General features: G+C 46.7%; 9 protein-coding genes across 9 annotated transcripts in view; 6 read left to right on the top strand and 3 right to left on the bottom strand.

Moving 5' to 3' along the window:
• Window positions 1–431: 431 nt before the first annotated feature.
• On the top strand, window positions 432–3,411 carry PADG_00129 (uncharacterized protein; the record flags this gene model as incomplete). Its single annotated transcript, XM_010757912.1, has 2 exons — window positions 432–1,985; window positions 2,125–3,411. The coding sequence occupies 2 exons, from the start codon at window positions 432–434 to the stop codon at window positions 3,409–3,411; spliced, it is 2,841 nt and encodes a 946-aa protein (XP_010756214.1).
• Window positions 3,412–4,535: 1,124 nt separating this feature from the next.
• PADG_00130 (uncharacterized protein) lies at window positions 4,536–6,482 on the top strand (the record flags this gene model as incomplete). The annotated part of the gene is made up of 1 exon (XM_010757913.1): window positions 4,536–6,482. One exon carries the CDS (start codon window positions 4,536–4,538, stop codon window positions 6,480–6,482), a length of 1,947 nt encoding a protein of 648 aa, XP_010756215.1.
• A 712-nt stretch (window positions 6,483–7,194) lies between these two features.
• On the bottom strand, window positions 7,195–8,057 carry PADG_00131 (uncharacterized protein; the record flags this gene model as incomplete). The annotated part of the gene is made up of 3 exons (XM_010757404.1): window positions 7,195–7,308; window positions 7,433–7,832; window positions 7,897–8,057. 3 exons carry the CDS (start codon window positions 8,055–8,057, stop codon window positions 7,195–7,197), a joined length of 675 nt encoding a protein of 224 aa, XP_010755706.1.
• Window positions 8,058–8,743: 686 nt separating this feature from the next.
• Window positions 8,744–9,635, top strand: PADG_00132 (uncharacterized protein; the record flags this gene model as incomplete). Its single annotated transcript, XM_010757914.1, has 3 exons — window positions 8,744–8,838; window positions 8,903–9,286; window positions 9,326–9,635. 3 exons carry the CDS (start codon window positions 8,744–8,746, stop codon window positions 9,633–9,635), a joined length of 789 nt encoding a protein of 262 aa, XP_010756216.1.
• A 970-nt stretch (window positions 9,636–10,605) lies between these two features.
• Window positions 10,606–11,098, bottom strand: PADG_11053 (uncharacterized protein; the record flags this gene model as incomplete). Its single annotated transcript, XM_010758355.1, has 2 exons — window positions 10,606–10,980; window positions 11,063–11,098. 2 exons carry the CDS (start codon window positions 11,096–11,098, stop codon window positions 10,606–10,608), a joined length of 411 nt encoding a protein of 136 aa, XP_010756657.1.
• Window positions 11,099–12,431: 1,333 nt separating this feature from the next.
• Window positions 12,432–17,399, top strand: PADG_00133 (uncharacterized protein; the record flags this gene model as incomplete). The annotated part of the gene is made up of 6 exons (XM_010757405.1): window positions 12,432–13,021; window positions 13,077–16,101; window positions 16,215–16,367; window positions 16,431–16,735; window positions 16,793–17,112; window positions 17,380–17,399. 6 exons carry the CDS (start codon window positions 12,432–12,434, stop codon window positions 17,397–17,399), a joined length of 4,413 nt encoding a protein of 1,470 aa, XP_010755707.1.
• Window positions 17,400–20,787: 3,388 nt separating this feature from the next.
• On the top strand, window positions 20,788–20,982 carry PADG_11054 (uncharacterized protein; the record flags this gene model as incomplete). The annotated part of the gene is made up of 1 exon (XM_010758356.1): window positions 20,788–20,982. One exon carries the CDS (start codon window positions 20,788–20,790, stop codon window positions 20,980–20,982), a length of 195 nt encoding a protein of 64 aa, XP_010756658.1.
• Window positions 20,983–21,623: 641 nt separating this feature from the next.
• Window positions 21,624–21,872, bottom strand: PADG_11055 (uncharacterized protein; the record flags this gene model as incomplete). Its single annotated transcript, XM_010758357.1, has 1 exon — window positions 21,624–21,872. One exon carries the CDS (start codon window positions 21,870–21,872, stop codon window positions 21,624–21,626), a length of 249 nt encoding a protein of 82 aa, XP_010756659.1.
• Window positions 21,873–25,333: 3,461 nt separating this feature from the next.
• PADG_00135 (uncharacterized protein) overlaps window positions 25,334–26,087 on the top strand; it is a gene marked incomplete at both ends in the record, with an annotated part of 1,737 nt that continues 983 nt past the window's right edge. Inside the window, one exon of the mRNA XM_010757915.1 lies at window positions 25,334–26,087. This exon is cut by the window's right edge and continues 983 nt beyond it. Within this exon, the coding sequence (XP_010756217.1) occupies window positions 25,334–26,087 (754 nt within the window).

A 26,087-nucleotide genomic window follows, 5' to 3' on the forward strand; every position in this document is an offset into this window, starting at 1 on the left:
TCGTGTATTCGTCATTCGATTATCACTCCCGCGCACCAACAATCGGTCAGGCGTCGATGAATTATTCTAGCCGCTTATTCAATTCTTCGCCAGCTGCACTCCTATTTTTCCTATATACGTCTTACATATAGTATCCAAATCACAAGCAAGGTTCGATCGTTTTTCCGGCTACCTGCTGTTCCTCTACGCTTGCTCCGAAGAAAGCATGAACAAGAACACGCGTTGTCGTTCCAAGTTTTAAAAGAGTTTCCGTCAGCGCAGCCTGATAACCCTTGCAACGGTTGAAGTTGGTGAAGAAGAAAACCTAACAAAAGGAGAGCAATCAGAAAGAGAAGAGAAAAAGAAAAAGAAAAAGAAAAAGAAAAGAAAAGAAAAGAAGAGAGACAAAGAGAGTGGGGTCGCAAGGGACGAGCTTCTACCACCTGCTCGCCATGTCCGCGCCAGTTAATGACTCCTCCTCGGAACCGAAACCTCTTAACGAGAAGACGGACAGATATAATTCCAGCTCCTCAGAGGACGGCACGGTGGTGAACGATGTATCATATCCTCCAAAACTAACGAACACGGCAGTTAACATAGCAATGGAGGAAGATCCGCATTCTCCCTGCCGTTCCCCGTCGCAGCACAGGGAAATTGCCAGTCGTCTAGATGATGAATTGGCTATGATGGAGGCAGAGCGTGTCGTGTCGTCACTCGACAGAAAGTTATCTACGCATGAGAGAGTTGGCCGTTCCATGTCCTTACTGCGCAGCCGCTCGAGGCGCTCTGAACCTGTCGACGAATTCGAAGCGGCAACAAACCCGCTGCATGAACAGGCTGCCATTTTCAACCCACCCGAGAACCCAACAACAAACTTGGCCAAGTGCTTCAAAAGGATTCACGAATCCAGTTTCTTGGTTCGCTATTTCACTTATATTACTCCACTGGTTTTGGTCCTTCTCATTCCACTATTGGCTGGCTTATTTGCCTTTCCAAATGCAAATGTTGGTGGTGTACAGCTACTATGGTTCTCCGTGTGGTTGGAGATTGTCTGGCTCACCCTCTGGGCTGGTCGCATCGTTGCCAAATGCCTCCCTATCCCCATGGGCCTGATAGCGAGTATACTCACCAACAATGCAAAGAAGTGGCGTGATTTGGGGAAGCAGCTTGAACTTCCCGCAACTCTTTTCTTCTGGTGCCTCGGAATCGAGGTATCCTTTTTGCCAACTATGACAAACCACCATATCGACGGGAATCGTGCTACCAGATCATGGGAGGTTGTCGTCAATAAAATCATTGTTTCCTTTTTTGTAGGCGCAACTGTCAACTTTATTGAGAAGATTATCATCCAGCTGGTAGCCATCAGCTTCCATCTTCGCACGTATGCGGATCGCATTGAGATTAACAAATTCCAAATCGGAAGCTTGGCCAAGTTGTATGGCTATTCCAGGGAAAAAATTACATTGCAAGATCGCGACTTTGAAGAATCTCCGCCGCAGAGCTCTGGCACGCGGACTCCCATGCAATATGCTGGAGTCGCACAACGGGTTGCGCGATCAGCCTTAAACCGGGTCGGGGACGTCGCCGGAGCAGTTGCCGGTGATTTCATAGGGAAGAAGGTTGCTAAAAGTTACCATCCTCACCAGGTCGTGCTGAATCTCCTAAGCACAACATCCGGCAGCCAGGTTCTTGCCCGCCGTCTATACCGGACTTTTGTCCGCGAAGGATTCGAGACCATTTTCTCAGGGGATCTCAAGGCAGCATTTGAAAACGGAGACGAGGCAGAGGCCGCTTTTACCATGTTTGACAAGGATATGAATGGCGACATTTCCATGGAGGAACTGGAGGCCGTATGTGTTGAAATTGGCAGGGAACGCAAGTCCATCACCGCCTCACTAAAGGATCTCGACTCCGTCGTTTCCAAGCTTGATAATGTCTTGGCCTTTATCGTCGTTGTTGTTACTATTCTCGTGTTTTTGTCTCTGATTTCTCCGTCCACTGCTGGTGTCTTGACTTCCGCTGGCTCTACGTTTCTAGCACTCTCCTGGCTGTTTTCTGCTACAGCCCAGGAATTCTTGCAGGCAAGTATTATTCCATCACAATTCTTACCCCTATTCCCCCTCCTGTGCTAACAAACTTCTTCAGTCAATCGTATTCGTCTTCATCAAGCATCCGTTTGACGTGGGAGATCGAGTCTCAATCTACGGAAATACCGGCGCAGCTTTAACCGGTGACGACTATTTTGTGAAAGAAATTGCTCTGCTTTATACGGAATTTAAGAAGATGGAAGGGCATGTGGTGCAGGCACCTAACAGCTATCTCAACACCCTTTTTATATTAAACCAACGGCGAAGTGGGGCCCTGGCAGAGGCCGTCCCCATCGTCATCAAGTTCGGAACCACACTTGAGCAGATTGATACCCTACGTCTACGGCTCACGGAGTTCGTCCGCTCTGAGAACCGCGAGTATCAGGGTAAAATTCTCACTGAGTTGCGACAGGTGACTGAGAACTTCTCCATCACCCTCAACGTCGTCTTCTTCTATAAATCAAACTGGCAAAACGAACTGCTTCGTCTTCAACGCCGCAACAAGTTCATCTGCACTCTTATGCTTGTTCTACAGGAAGTCGGCATTGAAGGACCACGCATGAACATGATTGGCGCGAGGCAAGAACTGCCTTACCACATTTCCCACGAAGGTGCTCCACCCACATATACAAACGGAAGAGGCCCTGATTCGTCCATGCCCGATGAACCGACAGATCCACAGCTAGTGGCCGAATCCCGCGACGCGTTAGGAGACCTGGGCCACGGTCATTCCACCGGCCTGAACAGACATGCATCCATCCTCCGCCGCCGTTCCTCCACGACCATGAATTCTCGCGCCAGGCAAGGATCCATTTCCAAACGCGTCGACTTCTCCTTAGGCATGAGCGAACTCAGTGCGGGAGACTCCATGTCAGACGTCCACACCGACCGCCGGCATCCAAAAGTCAACGACATAATCCGCAACGCGAACCGCGAATCCGAAGAGCGCCGCCGGAAAGAGCAAGAAGAAGCCGAAGCGCAACGCCGCGTTTCTGAGCTGGAAGAGTCCCGCTCCCGCAGTTCGGTGGATTCACATCCGTCACGTCTCGTTGCCTCCGCGGGCCTTCCACCCACGCACGGTAGCCTGTCGTCCCCTATCCACCGTGAGCGTTTCTTCTCCCGCCTAGGTTCACGTTCATCCAGAAAAGGGAAGTCAAGTGTCCGTAACAAGGACCATGTAACGGCCGACACGGAGCTGATGGAGCAAGGACGCTACACGGGACTGAGTTATATTCCTTCGCATGATCCGCTAGACCCCCAATCGGGCAGCGATTCGACCCGCGCTGAACAGGATGATATTCTTTTACATCACCCACCTTCGCCTGGTACAGATGATAGGAGGTAGAAATTCAGTCCTGTTGGCGATGTGAAGGACTGAAAGATGGGTGGCGTTTAGTTTGTTTGGTGTTATTTAATATAGATAGATCTTTGCTACTACCTGTTTATTATGCCTCCGATTGGGCGTTCGGCATTTTACTTTGTTTTTCCTATTTTCCTGAATCATGTTACCAACGGCATGACGTATCCACGCATGACCCGTTCCAGCCGTCCTCACGATTTATGCCTTCCTTTCGTCAATTATTTTTTCATTATTTTTCCTTGTCTGATTTCCTGTTAATGTCAGACATACTCGGGTTTTTTTAGACTTATTTTTCTGTTTTCCCTACTTCATTGTCGATATTACAGGGGTTTTTCTTGTCATGGTCAGTAAGGTCTTTACTACCATTATTACTTTATAGATTAGATTGTTTTTTTAGATCGCAAATTGGCTGGGTATATTGCATGGTATATGGCTTGGATTAACGGATACATTAGCTACTAGAATTGGGGGAAGGGGTGGGGGTGGGGGGCATACATAATAAATTGGTAGCATGGGTAACCAGCTACACAATGATGATAACCATATACTCATGTGTTTGAAGAGGAAAAGTTGACTTGTCGAAAAATACAAGTCAATTCTCTCATCGTGTCAATCTCATCTGATCATGCTAGCCATGCAATCAGCTGCAATAATCTTACATTACGCATGTATCTCAAAACTTAAGGTTGCTTTTTTAATCCTGGTTTTTAACAGGGTTAAATTGCTCGTCGTTCCAAGGTTGGCCAACCAGGGATGGGTTGACTGAGAAACTAACTTAGGGTTCTCCTTGGTGACTTTTACGAGCTTGAAACCCCCTCCCCTCAACCCCCCCAATGATGCTTGGGCCTCAGTGTATATGTTTGTTTACTATGTGTGCGGTGTTTCCCAGTATTGTTATCTTTTCCCCCACTTCATTGCCTCCATTAGTTGTTGCTGTTAGGTGTTCAATCGCCTTGTTGAATACCGCGTTGTCGCGACTCAAAACATAGTGACCCGTATCTGCCTCAGTCCCTGGCAAACATTCAATCTGCCACTCTGCGGCTATATGTGCACAGTATAGAAACAAAATATGCTTCAATATCATTAGCGAAGAATTTTCCAAGCTTGTTATGAAATCTGCAGACATCAATTGTCCCTCAATTGCCCCCGCCTGCTGCGGGTCTGAGGATTCGATCTCCGCTGTTCCGTCGAGTGCAGTGTCTTCGCCTGTTTGCGCTTTGCACAACCAGAAAACATCTCAACCTGAATCTGGACCTCTATTTAAACCCTTGCCTCCAACGCCATGTCAAAGAGACTCCGAAATCGATATCACTGCGTTACCACAGATCACTGATGAAGATGAAGAATACTTTCGACATCCCCTCTTTCCCCCGCTACCGGAGTACCCACCTCCCTCCGCGCTCACTAGCATCCAATGGTATGCTTTCCGTGCTATATCTTTCTCCTTGTCATTGACGTTTCTTGGGGGCATCGTTCTTGCGGCGTTCGTGAGCAGAGGCTTCGCCGCTATGAAGGGCCATTATATCCTCCTTTGCGGCCGTGATCCAGACAAGACCAGGCCATTCTGGAAGGAGGAACGTAAAAGGCAAGTTGCACGGGAGATTGCTGCGCATGAATGGATGTATGAAAAACGGACTCAAATGGCTGTTGGCACAGAGGCAGGCTCCAAAGTCGAGGATGAGGAGCGCAATGTTGGAATTACTGAAGCCCGCTACGAGCCAAAGGAGGGCGGTCCGGATCCCATTGTTTGCGATATTGCTTATTATGCTCGACGAGTTGGGCTGGATTCGGAAACTTATAGGGTTCAGACGGAAGATGGTGCTATTATTACTCTATGGCATCTGTATAACCCGAAAGAATACTCTCCACTGTCCCCGACTGATAGGGATTGCATTGGTCCACCCAGTTCCCTACAGGTACCAAAAGTAGATCTACAAGGCCCCACCCCGAACGGGGATAGAAAGTACCCTATTCTCATGATCCCGGGCCTGCTCCAGAGTGCCGGAGCATTCTGCACAAATGACGACGACAGTCTCGCTTTCTTCCTCACCAAATCAGGCTACGACGTCTGGCTCGGCGGCAATCGTTATGGTTTCCATCCAGAGCATCTCTCCTTATCTCCGTCAGACCCCCGCTTCTGGTCCTGGACCGTCAGAGACATGGCCGCCCTCGACCTCCCAGCTCTAGTCACCCGCGTTCTCTACGAAACCGGCTTCGAAAAACTGGCCCTCCTCGGACATTCACAGGGTACAACAGAGTCATTCCTCGCACTGTCCAAACATATCCAACCCTCCCTCGGCTCTCGCATCAGTATCTTTTGCGCTCTCTCACCTGCCGCCTACGCTGGCCCTCTCGTCAACACGCCCTATCTAAAATTCATGCGCATGATCCCTGCATCCTGCTTCCGTATCATCTTCGGCATCCACGCCTTTATCCCCTTTATGTTATCCATGCATACCCTCCTTCCCGCTTCCTTCTACGGCAGAATGGGCTACACAGTTTTCTCGTACCTGTTCAATTGGTCTGATTCCCGCTGGGATCGTGGGTTACGCTCACGCTTCTTCCAATTTAGTCCCGTCTATGTGAGTGCTGAGTGCATGCGCTGGTGGCTGGGTAAGGGCGGCTTTGCAACGCATGGTTGCATCTTGAGCACCAGAGAACAGATTGCGCGAGAGGATGCGGAGGATGCACGCGAAGACGCGCAGGCTCCGGAGAAGGAACTGAAAGCTGAGGATGTTATGCCCAATGTCTCACCGTCCACGGGTGTTGATGCTGATGATGCCGCCGCTTGGTACGATGAACGTTTCCCGCCAATAGCACTGTGGATTGCTGGCTTAGACGACATGGTTGATGGCCGGCGGTTATTACGGCGGCTGAAGAGCCGGCGCGAGCCCCATGTTCGTGTTGTACATGCAAAAGTTATTGAAGAGTACGAGCATTTGGATGTGATCTGGGCGATAGATTCTGTGGAGAAGGTTGCTGTGGAGGTGAGAAGGGTTATTTGGGAATGTGTGGAGGACGATGTTCGACGTATTTGTCGAGTCCCTGTGATGTAGGGTCATGGATTGCTGTGATTTTTGGAGAGAGGGATTGGCTGTCAAGCATTAGAGAGGTTTTTGTGGAGATATATATGGGAGGGGGTGTAGATACTCTATGTGTATGTGGATTGGACTGACTATCGGGGCATTGGGTAGATATTATGATAAATGAGGAATGATAGGTGCATATATATAGCAGGGGGAATATTATACATCAGTGTACAGAACATATATGCAGAAATCAACCACACGTCGTGATTTGAGTGCTAATATATGTATATAGAGCCCCGACTGGCACGCGCATTTTTATAACTCTACAAGGTCGGATCACTGGGCCTTCTTAAAGTGAAAATCGTTTGCAAAAGCAAAGATATGATGTTGATAGCCTGGGATCAACCTACCAGCGCAGGAGTTTGCGTGCTTCCACCACGGCTTGTGCATGATCTTAGTAAGGGGCCGACCAACGGTCAGTGACAACTGAGACGCTTGGGTGGATCCTCCCGGTCGGAATCATTCCGATCTTTTAGATCAAAAATATAAAGTGAAATTTCGCTCACAGCTCGTTTGCCGTGATATAAATAGTAGGTCGGTAAATGGGCTCTAGGATCTCCCTCGCGTAGAATTTCCCTGCGTGAAATGCGTGAAAACTTCCATAGTTACTGTAAACAACAGACTTTCAACGCAGCATTGGATTTTAAGACGTCACGTAATTACTTTTAATTCTATAATATCATTCTTTTTCTGTGAATTGACTAGCGTGCTTGTAATCTGGATCCATTCTCGTCTCGATTCGGCGAATAACTTTGGCGGGGTTCCCAGCAACGAAATGGAACGGCGGGACATCCTGATTAAAATAAGTAAATAAATAAATAAATAAATAAATAAATAAGGTTTGTTACTACAAACCGGTAACTACAGAGTTGAAAAAAAAAAAAAAAAAAAGTCAACAAATAGATAGTATAAAATACCTTGGTCACAACCGAGCCAGCACCCACGGTGCTTCCTCTCCCAACTCTAACACCTGCTAAAATGATGGCACTTCCCCCTATCCAGACATCGTCTCCAATATGTACCTCCTTTCCGGCTTCTGGACCCTCAAGCCCGTTTCGTACTGCAGGATCTAAGGGATGGGTTGCCCCGTAGATGCAAACATTGGGACCAATCAATACCCGCTCCCCAATCGTGACAAGACATGTATCGAGAACAAGGAGGTTAGAATTTAGAAATGATCCTTTTCCAACCTTGAAGTTGAGCCCGTGATCCACAGAGATTGGAGGATCGACCACCGGATCCGTATCCTGAAACTGCTTTTCATCTTGTTCAGGATCTGGATGGACAGGCGGAAGGGCACGGGTGTCCCCAGTAATGCTGTTTCCCGATATCAACAAATCTGCCATCATAGCGAAAGAGCATGGAGTGGTTCAACACTCACTCTCTCCACAGCTCTACTCTGCGTCGCCGGGAAACATTGCCGGCTTGATTGAAACTCTCGCAGGCCTGCTTGCAACGTTGACGATTTGCCTGTAGATCGGCATCCCATGCCCAGTAGAGCTCTCCGTTGAGCATTTTCTGCCATTCTTTCGATGTGGTCATGATATCCGCTGGCGATACCTTCGAATGGCAATTGAGGCGTGCTTCTTGTTGCTTTGATATGTGTGCTCTGCTGGAGAGATACGTGCATAAAGGATGTAGTTTAAGTGAAGTCGTTGTGGCTTAACTAGATAGCTAACTAAGCAGATCACCCAATTTGAGAGCGGATATAGTTAAAGCATTCAATTTGAACCATAACTAATTATCAATTACAATGAAAAAGATTCTATCAAAAATTAAAAATACTAACTCTAGAACATCTAAACTTGTATATTCAATAATATCACAGTTACTGCATCTGTAATACTTATAATTATGATTGCGGAATAGAACTTTGAGATTTACTAATTAAATAATTAGTTGTACTTTTAACAATAGGTCAAAGAGGTAATACTCCAAGCAGCTTTTTTTTTCATAAGATCTTGTGTTATATTAATCTCCTGAATCTTATATATTTTTTTGCCTCTTCCCATTTAAAGTAAATATATTATTATATGTTGGCTTTCTATAATGAAGAATTGATTTCTACTCCATTTAGCGATGTGACCGTTAGACAGCGGCCGAAAATGGCTGTTTTTGGTGCTCTGCTAACCGCTGTCCCTCAACTGTCGAGTCAATCAACCCCTCCCCTGCGTTTCCCCCCCAATTTGCGATAGATCGTTGATTCATTTGCATAATCAATGCTCATAATGTCTGCCATGATATTTGGTGAGAACCTGTGTCTCGTAGGTCGCCAAAGGGGGTTGCAGGCACGAAAGAGGTTTTTGGAGATTGTTGAGGCGAAGTGCCGATGATAGAGTCGACCGCCGGTTGGACTTAATTACTCCCTCCAACTAATATGCATTCAGATGTGGACAAGAATCAACGCATTTCTGTATACTCTCTGTCCGTTCCTGGTGCGCTTTCCAGGACTTGCCTTCGTACTCGACCGGCTCACGATGCAATCCTAAAAACCTTTCACAAGTTCGCTGTCGTTTGCTGGAGTCGCCTCTCCCAGAGCAGATCACGAAGACGGATCGGCACCATCACGGTTGGTATTTGCGGCCAAGATTGGTGGCCCGCATCAATCCAGTTATTGATCCTACTACGCCACTCCTCGTCAGCGTCCTATTCATCGTGACGTTCCTCACGCGTTCCATGCAGCCCTTTGTCGGTAATGCCACCCCCCCCAATCCCGGTGTACCCGAAGCCCGCGGGACCTCCGGACCCACCATCATCAAGACCCGCATCAGGTAGAGCGCGGCTCCACCAAGTACTGTCAGACGTTGTAGGACCCATTGCATCTCCATCAAATTCCAATTCGGCAAAGGCAGTTTTTCCGGATCATGGGTCGAACAGCTCGATGACATCACCGGAACGGATGATGTGTCCATCCCTGCCGTTGCAGATCTTGATATCTTCCAACCTGAGCTCCTCGTCAACAAGTACATCTCCAATGAGTCTATTGCCAATGAGCGAGAAATCCGTGATATCAGTCATGTTGGTGCTTGGGGTTGTACGTGGAGGAAGCCAGTGAAATTTCAGTTTCAGCGATTTACCGTACGAAGAGGCTTCGATTGTCACAATGTCTGGGTCAACTAATTCCCACTCTCTGTTGATTCTCTGCCTCATGAATTTGGACCGATGGGCTGAACTTGACCACCACATCATAACCAGGCAACTTGACCAAATTGCCTTGCCATGAGCCTCCGAGAAAAATGATCCTCTTGGCAAGAGCCATAGCAGTTAATGAGACCATCGATGATATCATAATTAAGTGGCCACGGCCGATGGGGTACAAAGAATTAATCAATTATCCCAGTGTTCAAAAATATGAGTATCAACGTTTGGATAATAGACAATCCGCCAAAGATCTAATTCAATACACACAACGTCATCCTTCATGCGCTTCATCTTACATTCAAGATGCCAAAAAATTGAAGAGTTTGGCAGCTCCATGCTTTCTAAAAACTCGACCCTTGAATATGCTAATCCCCTCAATCATGAGATTTAAAACCCATCTTCATATTCCTTCTGTTAATTGCTAATGGAACAAACCTTGTATTCTGTCTGGGAGAACACGCAAACGAAATGTTCTCCATTCCTACCCGTAAAATGTGGGATCTTCTTCTTTTTCTTCTTTTTTTTCTTCTTCTTCTTTTTCTTTTTTTGTTTGCTGGCAAATATATATAATATGATATGTGCTCTTCACCTAATCCGGTGAATTTCACTGAGTTCCTGTCCCTGTCTCGGAAGGTTGGAAGGCAAAGTTTCCACAACCGAAATATGTAAATTGATAAGTTAATCCCGATATTTGGCGGACTGGAGTCCTGTCGATCTTGCCAGTGACATACGAACTTCGATTGACGTGCCCATATGCGGAGTACATCCATTCCTTTCATCGCTTTCATCTTTTCCGACCGTGGAAATGGCATCAAATAACACCCGGGTCAGCAAATGAGCTCTGAACTGAAACAAATCATTGCCCAACCCAATAACTTCAAACTGTACAGTCATCGGGAGCCCTCACGACGGCCTCGCAGTGGAGGCTATCTCGCATGACGTTGAGAACTTAACCTTCCATTGCCTCTCGGAAGAGCGCGGATCGTTGGTTGTTATCCTCATGGTCTAAGAACGACAAAACATAAACCTCGGAATCGGAATGATTGAAACGCGTTTCTGTTTCTGGGTTTATGCTGGTGTAGATATTCTTGGATTTGTCATAACATCCGGCGAAACAACCACCTTCGGCGATTAATGTCAACGTGCCAAAAAGCCACACCATATATAGGTCTCTGATTGACAATGTAAGTATTTCAAATCCGGCGCTTGCGGCCTTCTGAATCTCAAACAAGATCGAAAGGAATTGGAGAGCTCGATAAAGTATCCGATGATTAACTCTCCGCGCACTTGATTCTTTCCGACCACCTGTCGCAATAAACCAACACTACGAAGGTGGTTTATATTAGTTTTGCGAAGTGACGTGGTTTTGGGATAAGCTTCTTGGGACCTGTGACAACAGCGCCGACCTGGGAATAACCCTGCTTTAACAAGACGCCAGGCATCTGGTGTGCTTCAGGTTTGACAGTGTGTCCTTTGTTTTGAAAGCCCAGAAAATTCAACCACTAAGAACACCATTCACGCAGGCATAGCTGAACAAGGTAAAGATGGATCCAGGGAATAGAGAAAATGCACCGGCATTTGACGATCAGGATAATTAACCAATTGCAATGCTGTCACAAAAGCCAGATAGCTATCCCTTCCCTGTATTTTACTCCATACAGTCCCAGTTTAACGGGATTAACGGGTGTTTACTCCGTGGAATGCCTGGTTGTCACTGAGACTTGGGTCTTCTCATGTTACCATAACTGACCATACACCACTAGACTTAGGACGCATTAAAATCGAACGAGAATCGTTTTCGCTCATTTCATCTTTCCCCTCCTGTTCTCATCCGTTGACGAAAACGGGGTGATACAGAAGTGGTGTGAGAATTTAGCGAGACGACGTTCTCAGAGACCACGAAGTTCTTGAACTCCTGCCAGTCCTCAAGAACGTCAACAATAGGCTAAATTATAGCGAGATGTGGATTCATCTTTTGATAATATGGACCTATCCAGTATTTGGTCCTGAAGTGGGAGAAAAGAATGTTTCCCGCAGGACCAAAACCCCAGCTCCTCTTTTGGGTGATTGCAGGACAATGCAGCTTTCATAGCCAACAACGTTAGGACAGCGGTATGACAAACACCCGCTATCTAACTAATCGTAGATGAATATGGATGATTGTGAAAGGTAGGTATGATGATGCCCTGTGCATGCGCCAAAATGTTGGATTTCCATTTAACCGAACCGCAGCGGCCCGGAGTTATATTACCTTCCAATCATCTGCATGCGATGGTGACATTTTCTCCAGCATTTTCCGGATAGAATGGCTTCCGTGTCTTGTATAGGACAATTACCGGCTACCATGCAGGTCAGGATCCGCAAGACGTTCATTACCCTGGAGGTGTCATACGCATCTCGATACCACCCGCCAGTATTAGGAAGCCCGTGAAGAAAAAGGTTGTGAGATAGGGAAAAATGTACACTCGTTATTACAAGAGTCGAGTCGCGTTTTTGTTTCTGCAATACGTCGCACTCTTCGTATATCCCCATTTATTTACATTTAAATACATCTACCTCCTGCCGAGATTTTTATCTTTGGATCACAGCATATTCAGTGCTCCATACACCTCTTTTGCAGCATCCTATTAAGCCCTTCCCCTTTTTCCCCATCTCATCTTTCTTCAGCACACTTTTCCGAGCGCTTCGAAGTCAAGCTCTAGTTCCTAAGTACCCGGTTCCAATCTTGCCCCTTTGTGTTGAAAAAGAGTAGTGAGGCAACCTGTTTTGAACCCTATGACTCAAAAACACGATCAAAATAAGGCAGAGATAGAGCGAAAGAATGAGAAAGAAGGGGATACCGATCCTTTCGGCTATGCCTCACAGCCTAGTCCCGCCACGATTACTGCAGGCGAGGCCTCTGCCTCCGAAGGGGATGAAGGCGGAATAAACACTTCCCAGCAGAATAATCTCACTGAGCTTGCCCGTCGCATTTCCCATATTTCAATACAAGGCAGTATTGACACACAGCATGCTGCAGCCGATATCAACCCATTTATAGACTCTGAATCCGACCCGGAATTAAACCCCAACAATAAAAAGTTTAATGTGCGCAAATGGATGAAATCCATTCTCCGTATTACATCGAGAGATCCGGAACGTTACCCCAGACGCACCGCGGGTGTTTCGTTCCGCAGCTTGAACGTACACGGCTACGGTTCAACAGCCGACTACCAAACAGATGTTGCTAATATTTGGTTGAAAGCGTTTGGGAGGCTGAAGAGTTTAGTTGGGTTTGGTGAGAAAGTCCACATCGACATTTTGCGTGATTTCGAAGGTTTAGTAATGAGTGGAGAGATGTTGATCGTGTTGGGTCGGCCAGGAAGGTGAGTCAAACTTTGTCTTATCTTGTCAGGCCTGTTACTGACCCTTTTTTGCCAGCGGTTGCTCGACCTTTCTCAAGACCATAGCTGGTGAGACTCATGGTTTATACATGGACAAGAATAGTGATGTTCAATATCAGGGTATCTCCTGGGATCAAATGCATAAAAATTTCCGCGGCGAAGTCATCTATCAGGCGGAAACTGAGACCCATTTCACTGACTTGACTGCTGGTGATACCCTTTATTTTGCCGCGCGAGCTCGTACTCCAGCGAACCGGCTCCCTGGTGTTAATCGAGATCAATACGCCTTGCACATGCGCGACGTTGTTATGACCATGCTCAGTTTATCGCACACGATAAACACTAAGATTGGAAATGAATACATTCGAGGGGTATCTGGTGGTGAACGGAAACGTATTAGCATTGCTGAAACTACTCTTATCGGAAGCCCGCTACAATGCTGGGATAACAGCACCCGTGGCCTTGATAGTGCTACGGCGTTGGAGTTTGTGAAGTCACTACGTCTTTCCACCAGATATTCAGCCACAACGGCTATTGTAGCCATCTACCAAGCCAGCGAGGCAATTTACGACAATTTTGATAAAACGACTGTTTTATATGAGGGCCGACAGATCTATTTTGGAAACGCCGCTTATGCTAAACAATACTTTGTTGATATGGGATTCCACTGTCCAGAGAGGCAGACCACAGGGGATTTTCTCACGTCCTTGACCAACCCAGAGGAGCGACGGGTCCGCGAGGGATTTGAATCGCTTGTTCCACGTACCCCCGACGAATTTGCAGCAAGGTGGAAGCAAAGCCCTACTCGGGAAGCTCTCCTCGCAGCAATAGATGCTTACCAGAGTCAATACCCGCTTGGAGGAGAACAATTGGATAGGTTCCACGCTTCTCTCAATGCTCAAAAATCAAAATCTAATCGATCCAACTCCCCCTACACTATTTCATACTGGATGCAGATCAAATTATGCATATGGAGAGGGTTCCGACGCTTGAGGAACGATATGTCGATGACCTTGACTTCTGTTATCGGAAACATCATGATGTCTTTCGTTGTCTCCTCGATGTTCTACAATCTCCCTAGTGATACCAGCAGCTTTTTTAGCCGTGGCTCGTTGCTCTTTTTTGGCATTCTTATGAATGGCTTTGCAAGCTCTTTAGAGATTATGACCCTTTGGCGTCAACGACCCATTGTGGAAAAGCATGACAAATATGCCTTATATCGCCCATCTGCCGAATCAATAAGCTCAATTATTGTTGATCTGCCTTCGAAGTTATTGTCATGCGTTGTCTTCAACCTCGTTCTATACCTCATGACAAATCTACGCCGCACCCCTAGTGCCTTTTTTGTTTTTCTGCTCTTCTCATTTTCTACTACGTTGACTATGTCCAACATCTTTCATTCAGCCGCAGCGATCTCAAGAACTCTTGCGCAAGCAATGGTCCCTTCGTCACTAGTTATGCTTGCCTTGATTATGTATACTGGATTCGCAGTTCCCTTGCGCGATATGGTTGTCTGGTTCCGCTGGATAAACTATATTAACCCAATTGCTTATGCCTTCGAATCGATAATGATTAATGAGTTCCATGATCGCTGGTATCCATGTGCCAGTTTTATTCCAGCGGGACCTGGCTACGAGCAGTTCGGCAATGAATCGAAAATCTGCGTAGGTACTGGTGCTGTCGCAGGACAGAACTACATTAGTGGGGATGCCTTTCTCAATTCATCTTATGAATATTACGCCGAGAATCTGTGGCGAAACTTTGGCATCATCTGTGCTATATTTGTCTTCTTTTTTTTGGTATGCATCATCGCTTCGGGACTGGTCGTTGCTAAGCCTTCCAAGGGTGAGGTTCTCGTCTACCCCCGCGGAAAAATGCCCCCTGAGCTTACTCAAAAACACACAAAAAAAGCTACGGAAGATTTGGAGGCGGCTAGAACCTCTTCGGACGAAAAGCAAAGGATTGAGCAAAATCGGCTTGAGCAGGTTGCCTCGATTGTCAAGCAAACTTCTGTTTTCCATTGGGAAAACGTCTGCTACGATATCAAAATAAAGGGTAAACAAAGACGGATCTTAGATCAGGTGGATGGCTGGGTTAAGCCCGGGACTTTGACGGTTTTAATGGGGATTTCTGGTGCTGGAAAAACTTCTCTTCTCGACGTCTTAGCCAATCGTGTCACAATGGGTGTGGTTACAGGCGAGATGTTAGTTGACGGCCAGCTTCGTGATGACTCGTTTCAGCGCAAAACCGGATATGTGCAGCAAAATGATTACCTGCATACAGAAACCAGCACTGTTCGTGAAGCTTTAATCTTCAGCGCACTCCTTCGGCAGCCGTCCACCATTCCACGTGCCGACAAAATTGCCTATGTCGAAGAAGTCATCAAGATGCTAGGCATGAACGAATATGCTGATGCGATCGTAGGGATCCTTGGCGAGGGCTTGAATATTGAGCAACGAAAGCGGCTCAGTATCGGTGTTGAAATTGCCGCCAAGCCAGATCTGTTGCTCTTCTTCGATGAACCTACCTCCGGTCTTGACAGCCAGACGGCCTGGTCTATTTGCGCATTGATGCGAAAGCTTGCAGATCACGGACAAGCTATTTTGTGCACCATCCACCAACCGTCAGCCATTCTAATGGAGACATTTGATCGACTGTTATTTTTGGCTGATGGCGGGAAACCAGTTTATTTTGGAGAGCTTGGGGAGAACATGAATACCCTAATTAAATATTTCGAGAACAAGGGAGCCCCTAAGTGTCCACCGGATGCAAATCCTGCTGAATGGATGCTGGAAGTTACTGGTGCTGTTCCTGGCTCACAAACTGATAAAGACTGGCCGGAAATTTGGAATTCAAGCGCCGAGCGGGTTAAAGTGCGGCAAGAGTTAGCTGTTATGAAGCAAGAATTACTTCAGAAGTCCCAGCTAGTAAAAGCAGAGGGATACTCGGAATTTGCAATGCCCCTCTGGTACCAGTATCTCATTTGCCAGCAGCGAATGTTTCAGCAGTATTGGCGTAGTCCAGGATATGTTTATGCCAAAGCTTCTCTTGCTCTTGTTACAGTAAGTCTCTCATTACCATGTCGAAGGACACTGACGCAGAACCTCCTACAGGTTTCCTTTTTGACTATTACTGCTGCTATACATTCACTAATCGCGGACTGGGCTGTTTCTAGCCACTATTCGTAGGATTCTCTTTCTACAAAGCGGAGACAAGTCTTCAGGGCTTGCAGAATCAATTATTTGCAGTCTTTATGTTTCTGACCGTGTTTCCCGTGATTGCCCAACAGAGCATGCCCTATTTTGCGGCGATGAGATCGCTATATGAAGTAGGTCAGATATCCCGTTCTGGAATATGTCCGGCGATGTTAACCTGGCCTGTGTGAAACCAGGTACGCGAACGACCGTCAAAGGCTTATTCATGGAAGGCCTTTATGCTTTCAAGTATCGTGGTAGAACTTCCTTGGAACACCTTAATGGCTGTGCCGGCGTTCTTCGCCTGGTACTATCCAACTGGGTTTCAGCGACATGCCGGCGATAACGTGACCGAACGCAGCGGGACAATGTTCCTCCTCATCTGGATTTTCCTCGTGTATGGTTCCACGTTAAGTTCCATGGTAATTGCGGGGATCGACCTGGCCGAAACAGCTGGAAATGTCCTGCAGTTTCTCTTCTCCATGACCCTCATCTTCTGCGGGTAGGTATATATCTTTCCAATATTTGTCGATTATCAGCTAATGGTGTTAATTGACAGAGTTCTCGCTACACCTGAAGCCATGCCTCGTTTCTGGATCTTCATGTACCGGATCTCTCCCTTCACTTACTTTGTTTCTTCTGTGCTCTCCACCGGAGTGGCCGGTGCTGATGTCCAATGCTCCTCCATCGAGGTGTTAAAAGTTCATCCTCCCCAAGGAAGGACATGTTTACAGTATTTTCAGCCATTCATGTCTCTTTCCGGCGGTCGTCTCATCAATCCAGACTCTACAGACGTGTGTGAATTCTGCCCGACCGCAACAACCGATGAATATCTTGCGCGGATAAACATATACTTCGACGATCGCTGGCGCAACATTGGTATTTTGTTTGTATATATTGCTGCAAATGTAGCAGGCGCTGTTTTGTTTTATTGGTTGGTAAGAGTGCCAAAGAAGGGACAAAAGAAAGAAAAGAAAGCATAGAGTGAAACAGTTCTTTTGTTATCTGTTTTGCATGAAGAGCACTTTCAATACCTGGTAAGGGAGGGGGTTCACTGACCTTACCATTGATATCCATTGCTTTCCAGGTCTTAATTATCTCATTATCGTGCTCTTTTTCACCGCTAATATACCACCATCATACTAGGTGCGTTCCAGTACTCTTAAACACATGTCACTAATTTTAATTGCATATACCGCTCATCCACGGATTGTGTTGATGTTACTCTTTGGATGAGTCCTTTGAGACATACATTCTAATCCTGTATCGTTTCTTTCATCAAGTGACCGGCAGGTCAGACAACTCCGGGTTGTGTCCTCGACGTTGTGTGTTGGAGCTAGAGGTGATAGAGATCGAGTCCTTCCTCATCACACACAATATATACAAGACTGTGCCAACCTGATCCCTATCTCCTGGATAAGGAATGCCCACGTCCCACGCATAATTAAGCTCAGCAAATATCAGAGTTTCGTGACCTTTCAGGAGAGCCACAATTGCAACGAGTTGCAGGTCAATGTTACGCAGCACCAAGAACTTGTTGCACGATACCATCTAGGGTTATAGGAAGAAAAAGGAGCTATGAGAGACCTTGGATTACTCGTGGTTGAGAATGAAATGAGACGGGATGTGCTGTCATCTTCCGACTGAAGCTTTCTTTGAGAGAGCCCGACGCTGTTGCAAGTCCAACACTTTCTTCAAACGAGCGACGTTCAGTAGTGATCATTTCAGTAAGGTTATTCAAACTTGTCGAACTCCCAAAATCTTAGCATTAGATATATATATTGCTATCTTAACAGCAGAACTGAACCTGCAGAGACGATATAGCCCTTTTTTCGAAAAAAGTAAATTTTCACCACTACGGACGGAGCCGTGATCGATGGAAGGTAACTATGCATCGGAAAATTAAACACTGTCGGATTTCCCAGTCATAACTAAGCGTTAATAACCAATCAAACCTTCGAGTCTGCTGTTCGCAGCGTGTCTTGCAACTTTCGAATCCCAAGGCATTTCCTGTATCATGGCGCTCCAACCTCTGTTGCGTGGCATTGGGAACAGTCCAAGCAATCATACATGATTATTTAGCTGCTGATATCGATTAAAACCTGGAGATGATGAAATTCTTGCAATCAGAAAAATAAAGACACCCTATTGTGGGTGCTCTGGGAATATCTGATCTGATTGGAGAGCTTGTCAAGTTTACATTGGACCAATGATCTCCAAAGTTATGTGGCAGACATAACTACAATGGTTATAGTTGCACCAAACATAGTTTACTCCACTGCTCCTCCAGCCACAGAAGATATTCTTCCACGAGGAGGATCTGCGGCGTGGAATCAAGAGTCTCCGAGATAGCATGACGGAAAACTTGAATTTGAGGTTGAATCCCTTTAGAGCACCAGATAAAAATCATTATGCCTTGTCACAACAGATACCATTGAGTAGCCGCGATTAAGTGCACAAACGCCCGGGCACGAGTTCAACAAGTCCCGGATATGCCACATATGCGAGTTCTCTGACGGGGCCTCTCTTTCATCATCCTTTCGAAAAAAAAAAAAAAAAATCCACACATTGGTTTTATCTGTTAAAAGGCAACGGGGGCCGCCTGCATATGTCACCCACGTTTCTCGCGGCACATTTACATGAAGAGGAGGTGTCTCAACCTGCGCAAATGGGTACGCGGTCCAGGAGAAGCTCTCGCCTGATTCCAAAAGATAATTGGGCCAAAGTCGAGAATTTCTGAGCCGCGCCCCTCTCTGCCTTGTGCCGGGATGGTTAAGATACCGGACCTAAGTATATCCCGAAGGGGGAAGCATTGGTTCGGCGCCATCCGGCCACCAGGGGTGAGGGTGTTGAGGATGAACCGCACGATGGCCAATAAAATGGACAGCCTCGACAAGGCGAAGAGTGAGTTTATCCTAGGGTATGGTAGAAGCATGTTAGGAACAGTACTAATATCGAGATCCAGTTTAAGTGAACGCTAGGCTGAATTGCTTAATAGGACAAACCAAAAGCCATTCATTCATGCCTTACGAACACCTGACAGGATTAGAGCACAACTAGTGCACTAATTTGCCGGTGAACTGAGGAAAATGCTTGCTATCACCATGCGGGTAACCAGCCTTGATGTGGAACGAGGCTTGGGGCTTGAGCGAAGGACGTTTCTTCACTGATGCGCCAACGTGAAGAGACAAGCGGCCGAGTCTTGCCGAGCCGCCGGAGCCTTGAGTAGGATAAGCTGCTTGCGAAACGCACAGTGGACCCTATGCGTCCCTCAGACGCCATGCATCGAGTCAAAGATAACCTTGGTTGTAGAAGAAGACATTTGGCGAAAAAAGATTGATATGGATATGGAATGTTCAACCCACACCCTCCCTGTACGCCCGTGATGTGTGCCAGTCAACCTAGTGTTCATGCATCGTCATGAAGTTAGCACCACGGACCCGCAAACAATTGACACTGAAAATTTATAAGTTGAAGGCCGTCATTCCATATCCGTAGCTATTATCAATAAGTGCTCTTCATCTTGACGTCATGCAGTTCCCCACTCCCCTGCAGAAAACGATTATCTGCTATCGCGACCAGGATCGGTCGCACTGGCGTCTATCGCTCTCTACATACCATAAAGGCAGAGTTTGTGATTTCTTGACCATCGAGGGTCCCAGTCAACATTGATCTGGGGGGAATGCCCATGAGGCTTTCGCAATGCTCCCAAAAGAGATTTAGTTATGTCCTCCGAGCAGGCGTACTCTCCAGCAGCGGATCTCTATCTGTCAATTTATCGGCAGCAAATGGATGTCTTTCCTGTTTGCTTACTCCACATCATCTTCGAGATTCTCTCTGTGATCTCAAGGGTGCTCTTGCGGAACTTAAAAGACTAGTAGAATTGTGACAGAAATGTTTAATTGAAACTACAGGGCTATTTCTTTTTGGCTGTAATTGCAATGTTATCGGATAGAATGATATTATGGATATATACAAGTAAGTATAATGAGATTGAAAAAGCAGAGAGGATATGGAGGATACTGTTACAAAGTCGTTCTAGAACGCGCATATATATATACATCCACCTTCATACTCCATTGTCTGTCTCATCGCGGCCTGCCAAATATCTTGCATCCAGCTTCCTAAGGGAGTCGCAACACTCTCGTAATAGCTGCCCAGCTGCCCAGCAGCTCGCCGATCCACTCACTGGTTATTTAGTTGTAGCCGCAACGTAGGGGTTTGCAATGTTTTGATGGATACTGTTTATGAGGCATTGGTATATCTTGCAGCTTACGATCGTTTGACTTCGCGCAAACATGCCGGCAGCTAGGAGAGCAGTTTGTTCGCTACCCGTCCATAAAATCATGGGTTTTCATAAATCTTCTCAGATATGGTGAAAGATATTCTCCTGTCGAGCATAGATAGTGTGTTTGAGATTCATTCATTGGTCCCCTCTCGTTGACAATCGCCGTTTCTATTAGAGGCGTGCAATTTGTACAGCAGGGAAAATTTGGAACTTTTGGACAGCTACAGGATGTGGCCATTACGAACGAGCAAGCAAGTTTGTGCGCGATGACCCAGGCGATTCAACTTGACGGAATGAAGCCGTCGGAGCGTGCCTTGGGGGCTGTTTTATTTGCAGAGAAAGATAAAAACTGGGACATGGGGTTTAAAAGCCCGTCGCTGGAACTGATCCCTCTGGTTCTATCCATTTTGATCGATGTCAAGAGCAGTGGATTACAGAGTAATAAATTCCTCATGGTTTGATTTACATTTTCCTGTCCCAACAACAACAACAACAACAACAACAACAACAACAACAAGAGAAGAGGGGTTCCACTAACCCACCCCCAGTGTGTTGGAGTTCGGGGACGCGAGAGAAGCTGAGGAGGGTCCGCGGGAATGGGGGAGGTTAATCATCGCTTGAGCCTCATCCCAGCGCAAGCCCTGGAGCCCCTTTTTCCTCTTCAAGCGTGAGAGTCACCCATTTCTTCCATCCAACCAATGGCTGGAGATCAACTGAGAGATCCGTCACCACCAGTCACCGATCGCTCTAACGGAGAATCTATTGGATGAGACTGCACGGGCGAGGGTTTTTAAATTATTTGGACAGCTCCATTTTTATTTGTTCTGTCTTTGTTTTGTTTTTGCTGGCGCGGCTGCTCTCATCATCCCTTGTTTCTTCTTCTTCTTCTACTTGCAGGTTCGTGATGACGTTAGACTCTCTGGCAAATAGATAACTAATAAACTAAAGCCGGGTACCAGTTATTCTAACATATTTGGCGAGGTGATTTCCTAATTACGATTAGCCTGGCAGAGAATACTCCGAAGGTACTCGACTGCACTTGTACCCTTGTTGTCATGATTAAGTTCAAGATCTCTCGATAAGAGAGGTTGAAACATTCTTATTAAACAGACCCTAGCATCGGCTTTAACACCGCCATCACGAACGCAACACCATGACGATCACTGGCACGGACGGCATGGTTTTTGACATCAAACAGCAAAAATAGCAATACGAGATGCGTCGGAAGCCACACTGCCTGCCCACAGGGACGGGAGGTTGGAACGTGGGGGGCAGCTAGGCCCCGCTGGAACTTGGCACGACATGATTCTCCGTCGCTAATTTTTCCTACAACCCAGGTTGACGACGGCATTTTCAATGCCTGACTAACTAACAGTTAGTTAACTTCCTGGCGGTCTTTCCCTGCCAATCCGTGTCAGCTGGTTGATATGTGAATGCTGGGACTCGTTTGGAACTTTGGATCAAACTCTCTGCTCAAGGGCCCAGACAAAACAGTGTTGATGCGTGCTGCCAAGTGGGAAAGGAAAAAAGAAAGGAAAAAAAAAAAGGAAAAAAAAAAAAAAAAAAAAAAAAAATAGCAAACTTGACGCCACGGGACTAACTGAAAGGGACAAAACCGATAGCTGTCCAAGTTCGTTACCAATTGAGGAATGAGAGTTGGTTCAAACTACCGAATGAACAACCCCCCTCAAAACTGCTGCTCTCCGGGTGGTTGCAATCTCAACATATCCCTCAAAGAAAAGAAGACGAACAATCAACCAATCAGAAAAAATAAATGCTATACTTCTTCGAATCTCTCCCTTATTCAAGGAGTGATGGTAAAATTGGCAGAGTCCGGCGTTGTTCGTACCCATCTCTGGCCGTCTATGGATGGTGTGTTCGTCAAGAGGGAATGAAAAAACCAGCGACTACATGAAACGAGCTACAACAGCCACAGGAAGGATTAACTAGTCGAACTAATCTGATCTGGGATAGCTACTGTTCATAGTCTTCCGCTGTGTCTTTTTGAAAATCAGCAATCATGATGCCATATGAGTCCAGGACAGAGTCGCTAGGATGTTTGATATATTTCCCCCTTGTCAAAGCAAACGCAGATACCAGGGATCAGCTATCCATCCTTGCCACAACAAGCCCTTCAGAGATCTTACGTTGGGGAAGTGGGGAACGAGGGGCTGGAGAGCTAGCACAAGTAGTAGTTGCTGGCCCTTGGCGTCCAGGATGCGCCCTGTTGAACACTCCTACCTGCGCATAGAATCGCGTAACGGTGCGTGCTCACCAGGGAGGAGAGGAAGAACTTGGAATTCTTGGAGGCAAATCTCCCTGTATGTGTTCAGGGCCTGCCACGAACGATAGCGAATGAAATCAGAAGTTTTCAGTCCTTCTTGCAGAAGTAACCGCAAAATAGGTTTCGGTGAAAATTTTGACATCGGCCTTCAAAGGCGGGAAAAAGGCTCCTGTTCTAGGTGGCGCTAATCTCAGACATCGTACCGAACCCCGCATAGAGGGGGGGGACTTAATGTCTTAAAATTAAACCCCCTCCCCCCCCCTTTTTTTTTTTTTTTTTATTTTATTTTATTTTTTATTTTTTTATTTTTCTTGCGCGGGCGGGTAGTTCTCCAGGATTGTCAGAATAGGATTAAAATAATAAGATAACATCTAAATTGTAATTGCTCTCAATCTCGGGGCTGGTTGGTCGACGATATTTGACAGCAGGCAAAATACGGGAGGCTGTTCAAATCGTCCAATCAACCTGATCGCGAGTTTTTTTTTCCTTTTTTTTTTTCTTCTTTTATTATAGCAGGGTTTCTTGGAACGAGCCGACGAAAAATTTTTGGGTACGCATGCGGGAACAAGCAAGAAACCATGTGTTCCCCAAGGCAGCTGAAGCTTTCACTTCCGATCAGCCTGGATTTTGCTTTTAATAAATCCAAGTTCCCTGGTCGATCTCCGTTCTAACTCGGTTGCCTAACCAGTTTGGGGCACCGGGGGTTTGCCTTGCATGAAGAGTTATTTCACCGAGGCCAGGCGGAAGATGATGAGAATTGTTAACAGAGTACCCAACCAACTACTCCACCCCCGAAGGCGAGTGAGTCACTTGATAAAGGAACTCAGTTGTTCTGTGAACAAGACGCGGGCGAAAGTAATACCACGCGTTACAGCCAGGGAACGAGAGCGCGGAGCTTATTTTTGCTCTGCGCTTCAAAGTGAAGCAAAACACAAAAACACAAAACACTTGTGATGATGGATTGGACTCGTCTGATTTTAGAATTTCGCCACTCCCAAAAAAAAAAAAAAAAAAAAAAAAAAAAACAAAAAAAACATTCTGGTAGAACAAGTTGCAACGGGTCGGAACGCCGTTTAGCGCAAAACATATTGGGTTGTCAAAACTCCTTACTCTGCCATCGCTGGGCCCCCCCCCCCCCCCCGGAGAGGGGCCCACATGAACGATGAGGGCAGCGCAGGATTATTACTATCTGGGTATTGGTGTGCAGTGTCTCATCCTTGACGCTGCATCTGAAGGGTTTGTTTTCTGCTCGATGGGGGTTTGAAATAATGTTTAATGTGGAAAATGCCTCTGGATGGCGTGTTTTAATCTTCAACTTTTATTTTTTTATTTTTTATTTTTTATTTTTTTTTGTAAATGTAAATGTAAATGTAAATGTAAATGTAAATGTTTTTTTAATCCTTTATATTTTTAATCCTTTTAAATTGTTTTTATTCCTGCTCCCAGGCTGCATAAAACCCGCGTTAATTCAAGTACAAAGTGATTCATGGAATGAATCTAAGAATAGTCCCACCCGGCCGATCGCGCAGAATTAAGTTTCTATAAACACGAGCGAGAGGACATAAATAAAAAAAACTCACCGGGGGGGGTCAAAACTCCGATGTCCCCCCTTCGGGTCCCGTAGACTTAATCAAATCTGCAAGTCGTAACGAGGCAGAGACAACTGGCTGCCTCCATCCCAGCGACGAAGAACGACTTCTTCTTCTTCTTCTTCTTCTTCTTCTTCTTCTTCTTCTTCTCCTCCTCCTCCTCTTCCTCCTCCTCCTCTCATGTGGGTTGTTGGGGCTGGGTGTGCTTCGCTAGTTTTGAATGGCCGCTGATGCGCCCCAAAGACATCCCGCTGCCCCATTTACCACTGGATACCAGCGTTGGCCGCTAAAGCTATTTGACTTGCAGCCTTTTTATCATTTGACCGGGCGAAGTTCCACTTTTGCTCGACTGGTATTGGACAGCAACGCCCCCCCTCGCCAGCCTGTGGTCATGCAGGGGCCGACCGGGGTTTGAGCGTTCTCTGGTTCAACCATCTATCAGACTTTCATGACACAACAACTGCTTTTTCAGCGCGGCAAAGCACCAACTCAACTCCCTTGGCCGACTGTGCGGCTCTGTTGAGATTTTTCTCATGTGTTTGCCGTGCTGGTCGTGCAGTTTTCTTGGAAACAGGCCCAGAGATTGGAGCCGATTGATTCACTTAGTTTATCTAATAATACGCTCTGCGGCAAAGCAGTTTCTTTTATATTACCGAGTAATCTCCCTGGAAGAGAGCAGAGTTAGTTCTTCTCCGCTCGCTCCCCTTTCCGGTACCGGTTTTTGGTGATGATATCAACTGTCGATAAAAAGGGGGAATATCCAACCACGCCATTCCTGTCGTTTGATGTTTGTTGTTTGTCTCGTTGCTATATTATCTTCTATATATAATATCTGTCTCTTTTCCTGCTGCGATTTCCACAGTCCGTCGTCCTTCTGTAAATGCTCATCACTTCCGAGGTTTGTTGACTGGGGCCAATAGTAACTCTGTGGTACGAACCATGGCAGACATGATGTTCTCGCCCGGGATGAATGAGCTTCCTCAGATCCGAGTTTCTCAAGACGGGCCCCTGAGCGATCAGTTCTCCTCCCTATCCCCCAACTCGACTGATTTGCCCCTTATGATAGACCCCGCCAGCTACTCCTACGACAGAGAGAGCGCGAACCTCCGGCACGATTCCATCGCGGCAAGGACGTCATACATGGAGGCCCGTTTGTCGTATCTGGGAAAGTCTATGAACGGCTACGCGCTCTGCCCTCCAACGGTTGAGGATTCACACGGAGGCTTCTGCACCTGGAACACATCTGCAGGTCGGCATGGTGATGATGGTGAGCCCGAACTTTTCCATAGCCCCAGCTGGAGGTACGAGTCTCCGAGCGGTTCATGCGGTGGCGATCAGACAGAAGCGGATTCTTCCTTGAGCGAACAATCCTGGAGCCATATCCACGTGTACCGCCAGTCTCCATGCGCCGCCAACTACAGCCCAGTTTCCTCCACCCTGAGCGAGTCGTTCCATCCTGTGGAGCCATCGAACAGCCTCTCACAGAATGCGGACGGTTCGTACTGTGGGAGTGAATACTCCGTCAGCTTGCGAGAGGTCCAGCACTATCCGGACCCGGACCCGGACCCAGAAGCAGATCCCAACTTTGAAATGGAAATGGACCTACATGGGCGGTCGTTTACCTTCCACCAATATCTGTCCCAGGGAAACGCATTCCTGGATGTCATGGAACCAGCCCATGCAGATACCAGTG

Source organism: Paracoccidioides brasiliensis, assembly GCF_000150735.1.
Source record: "Paracoccidioides brasiliensis Pb18 unplaced genomic scaffold supercont2.1, whole genome shotgun sequence".
Classification (NCBI taxonomy): Eukaryota; Fungi; Ascomycota; class Eurotiomycetes; order Onygenales; family Ajellomycetaceae; genus Paracoccidioides; species Paracoccidioides brasiliensis.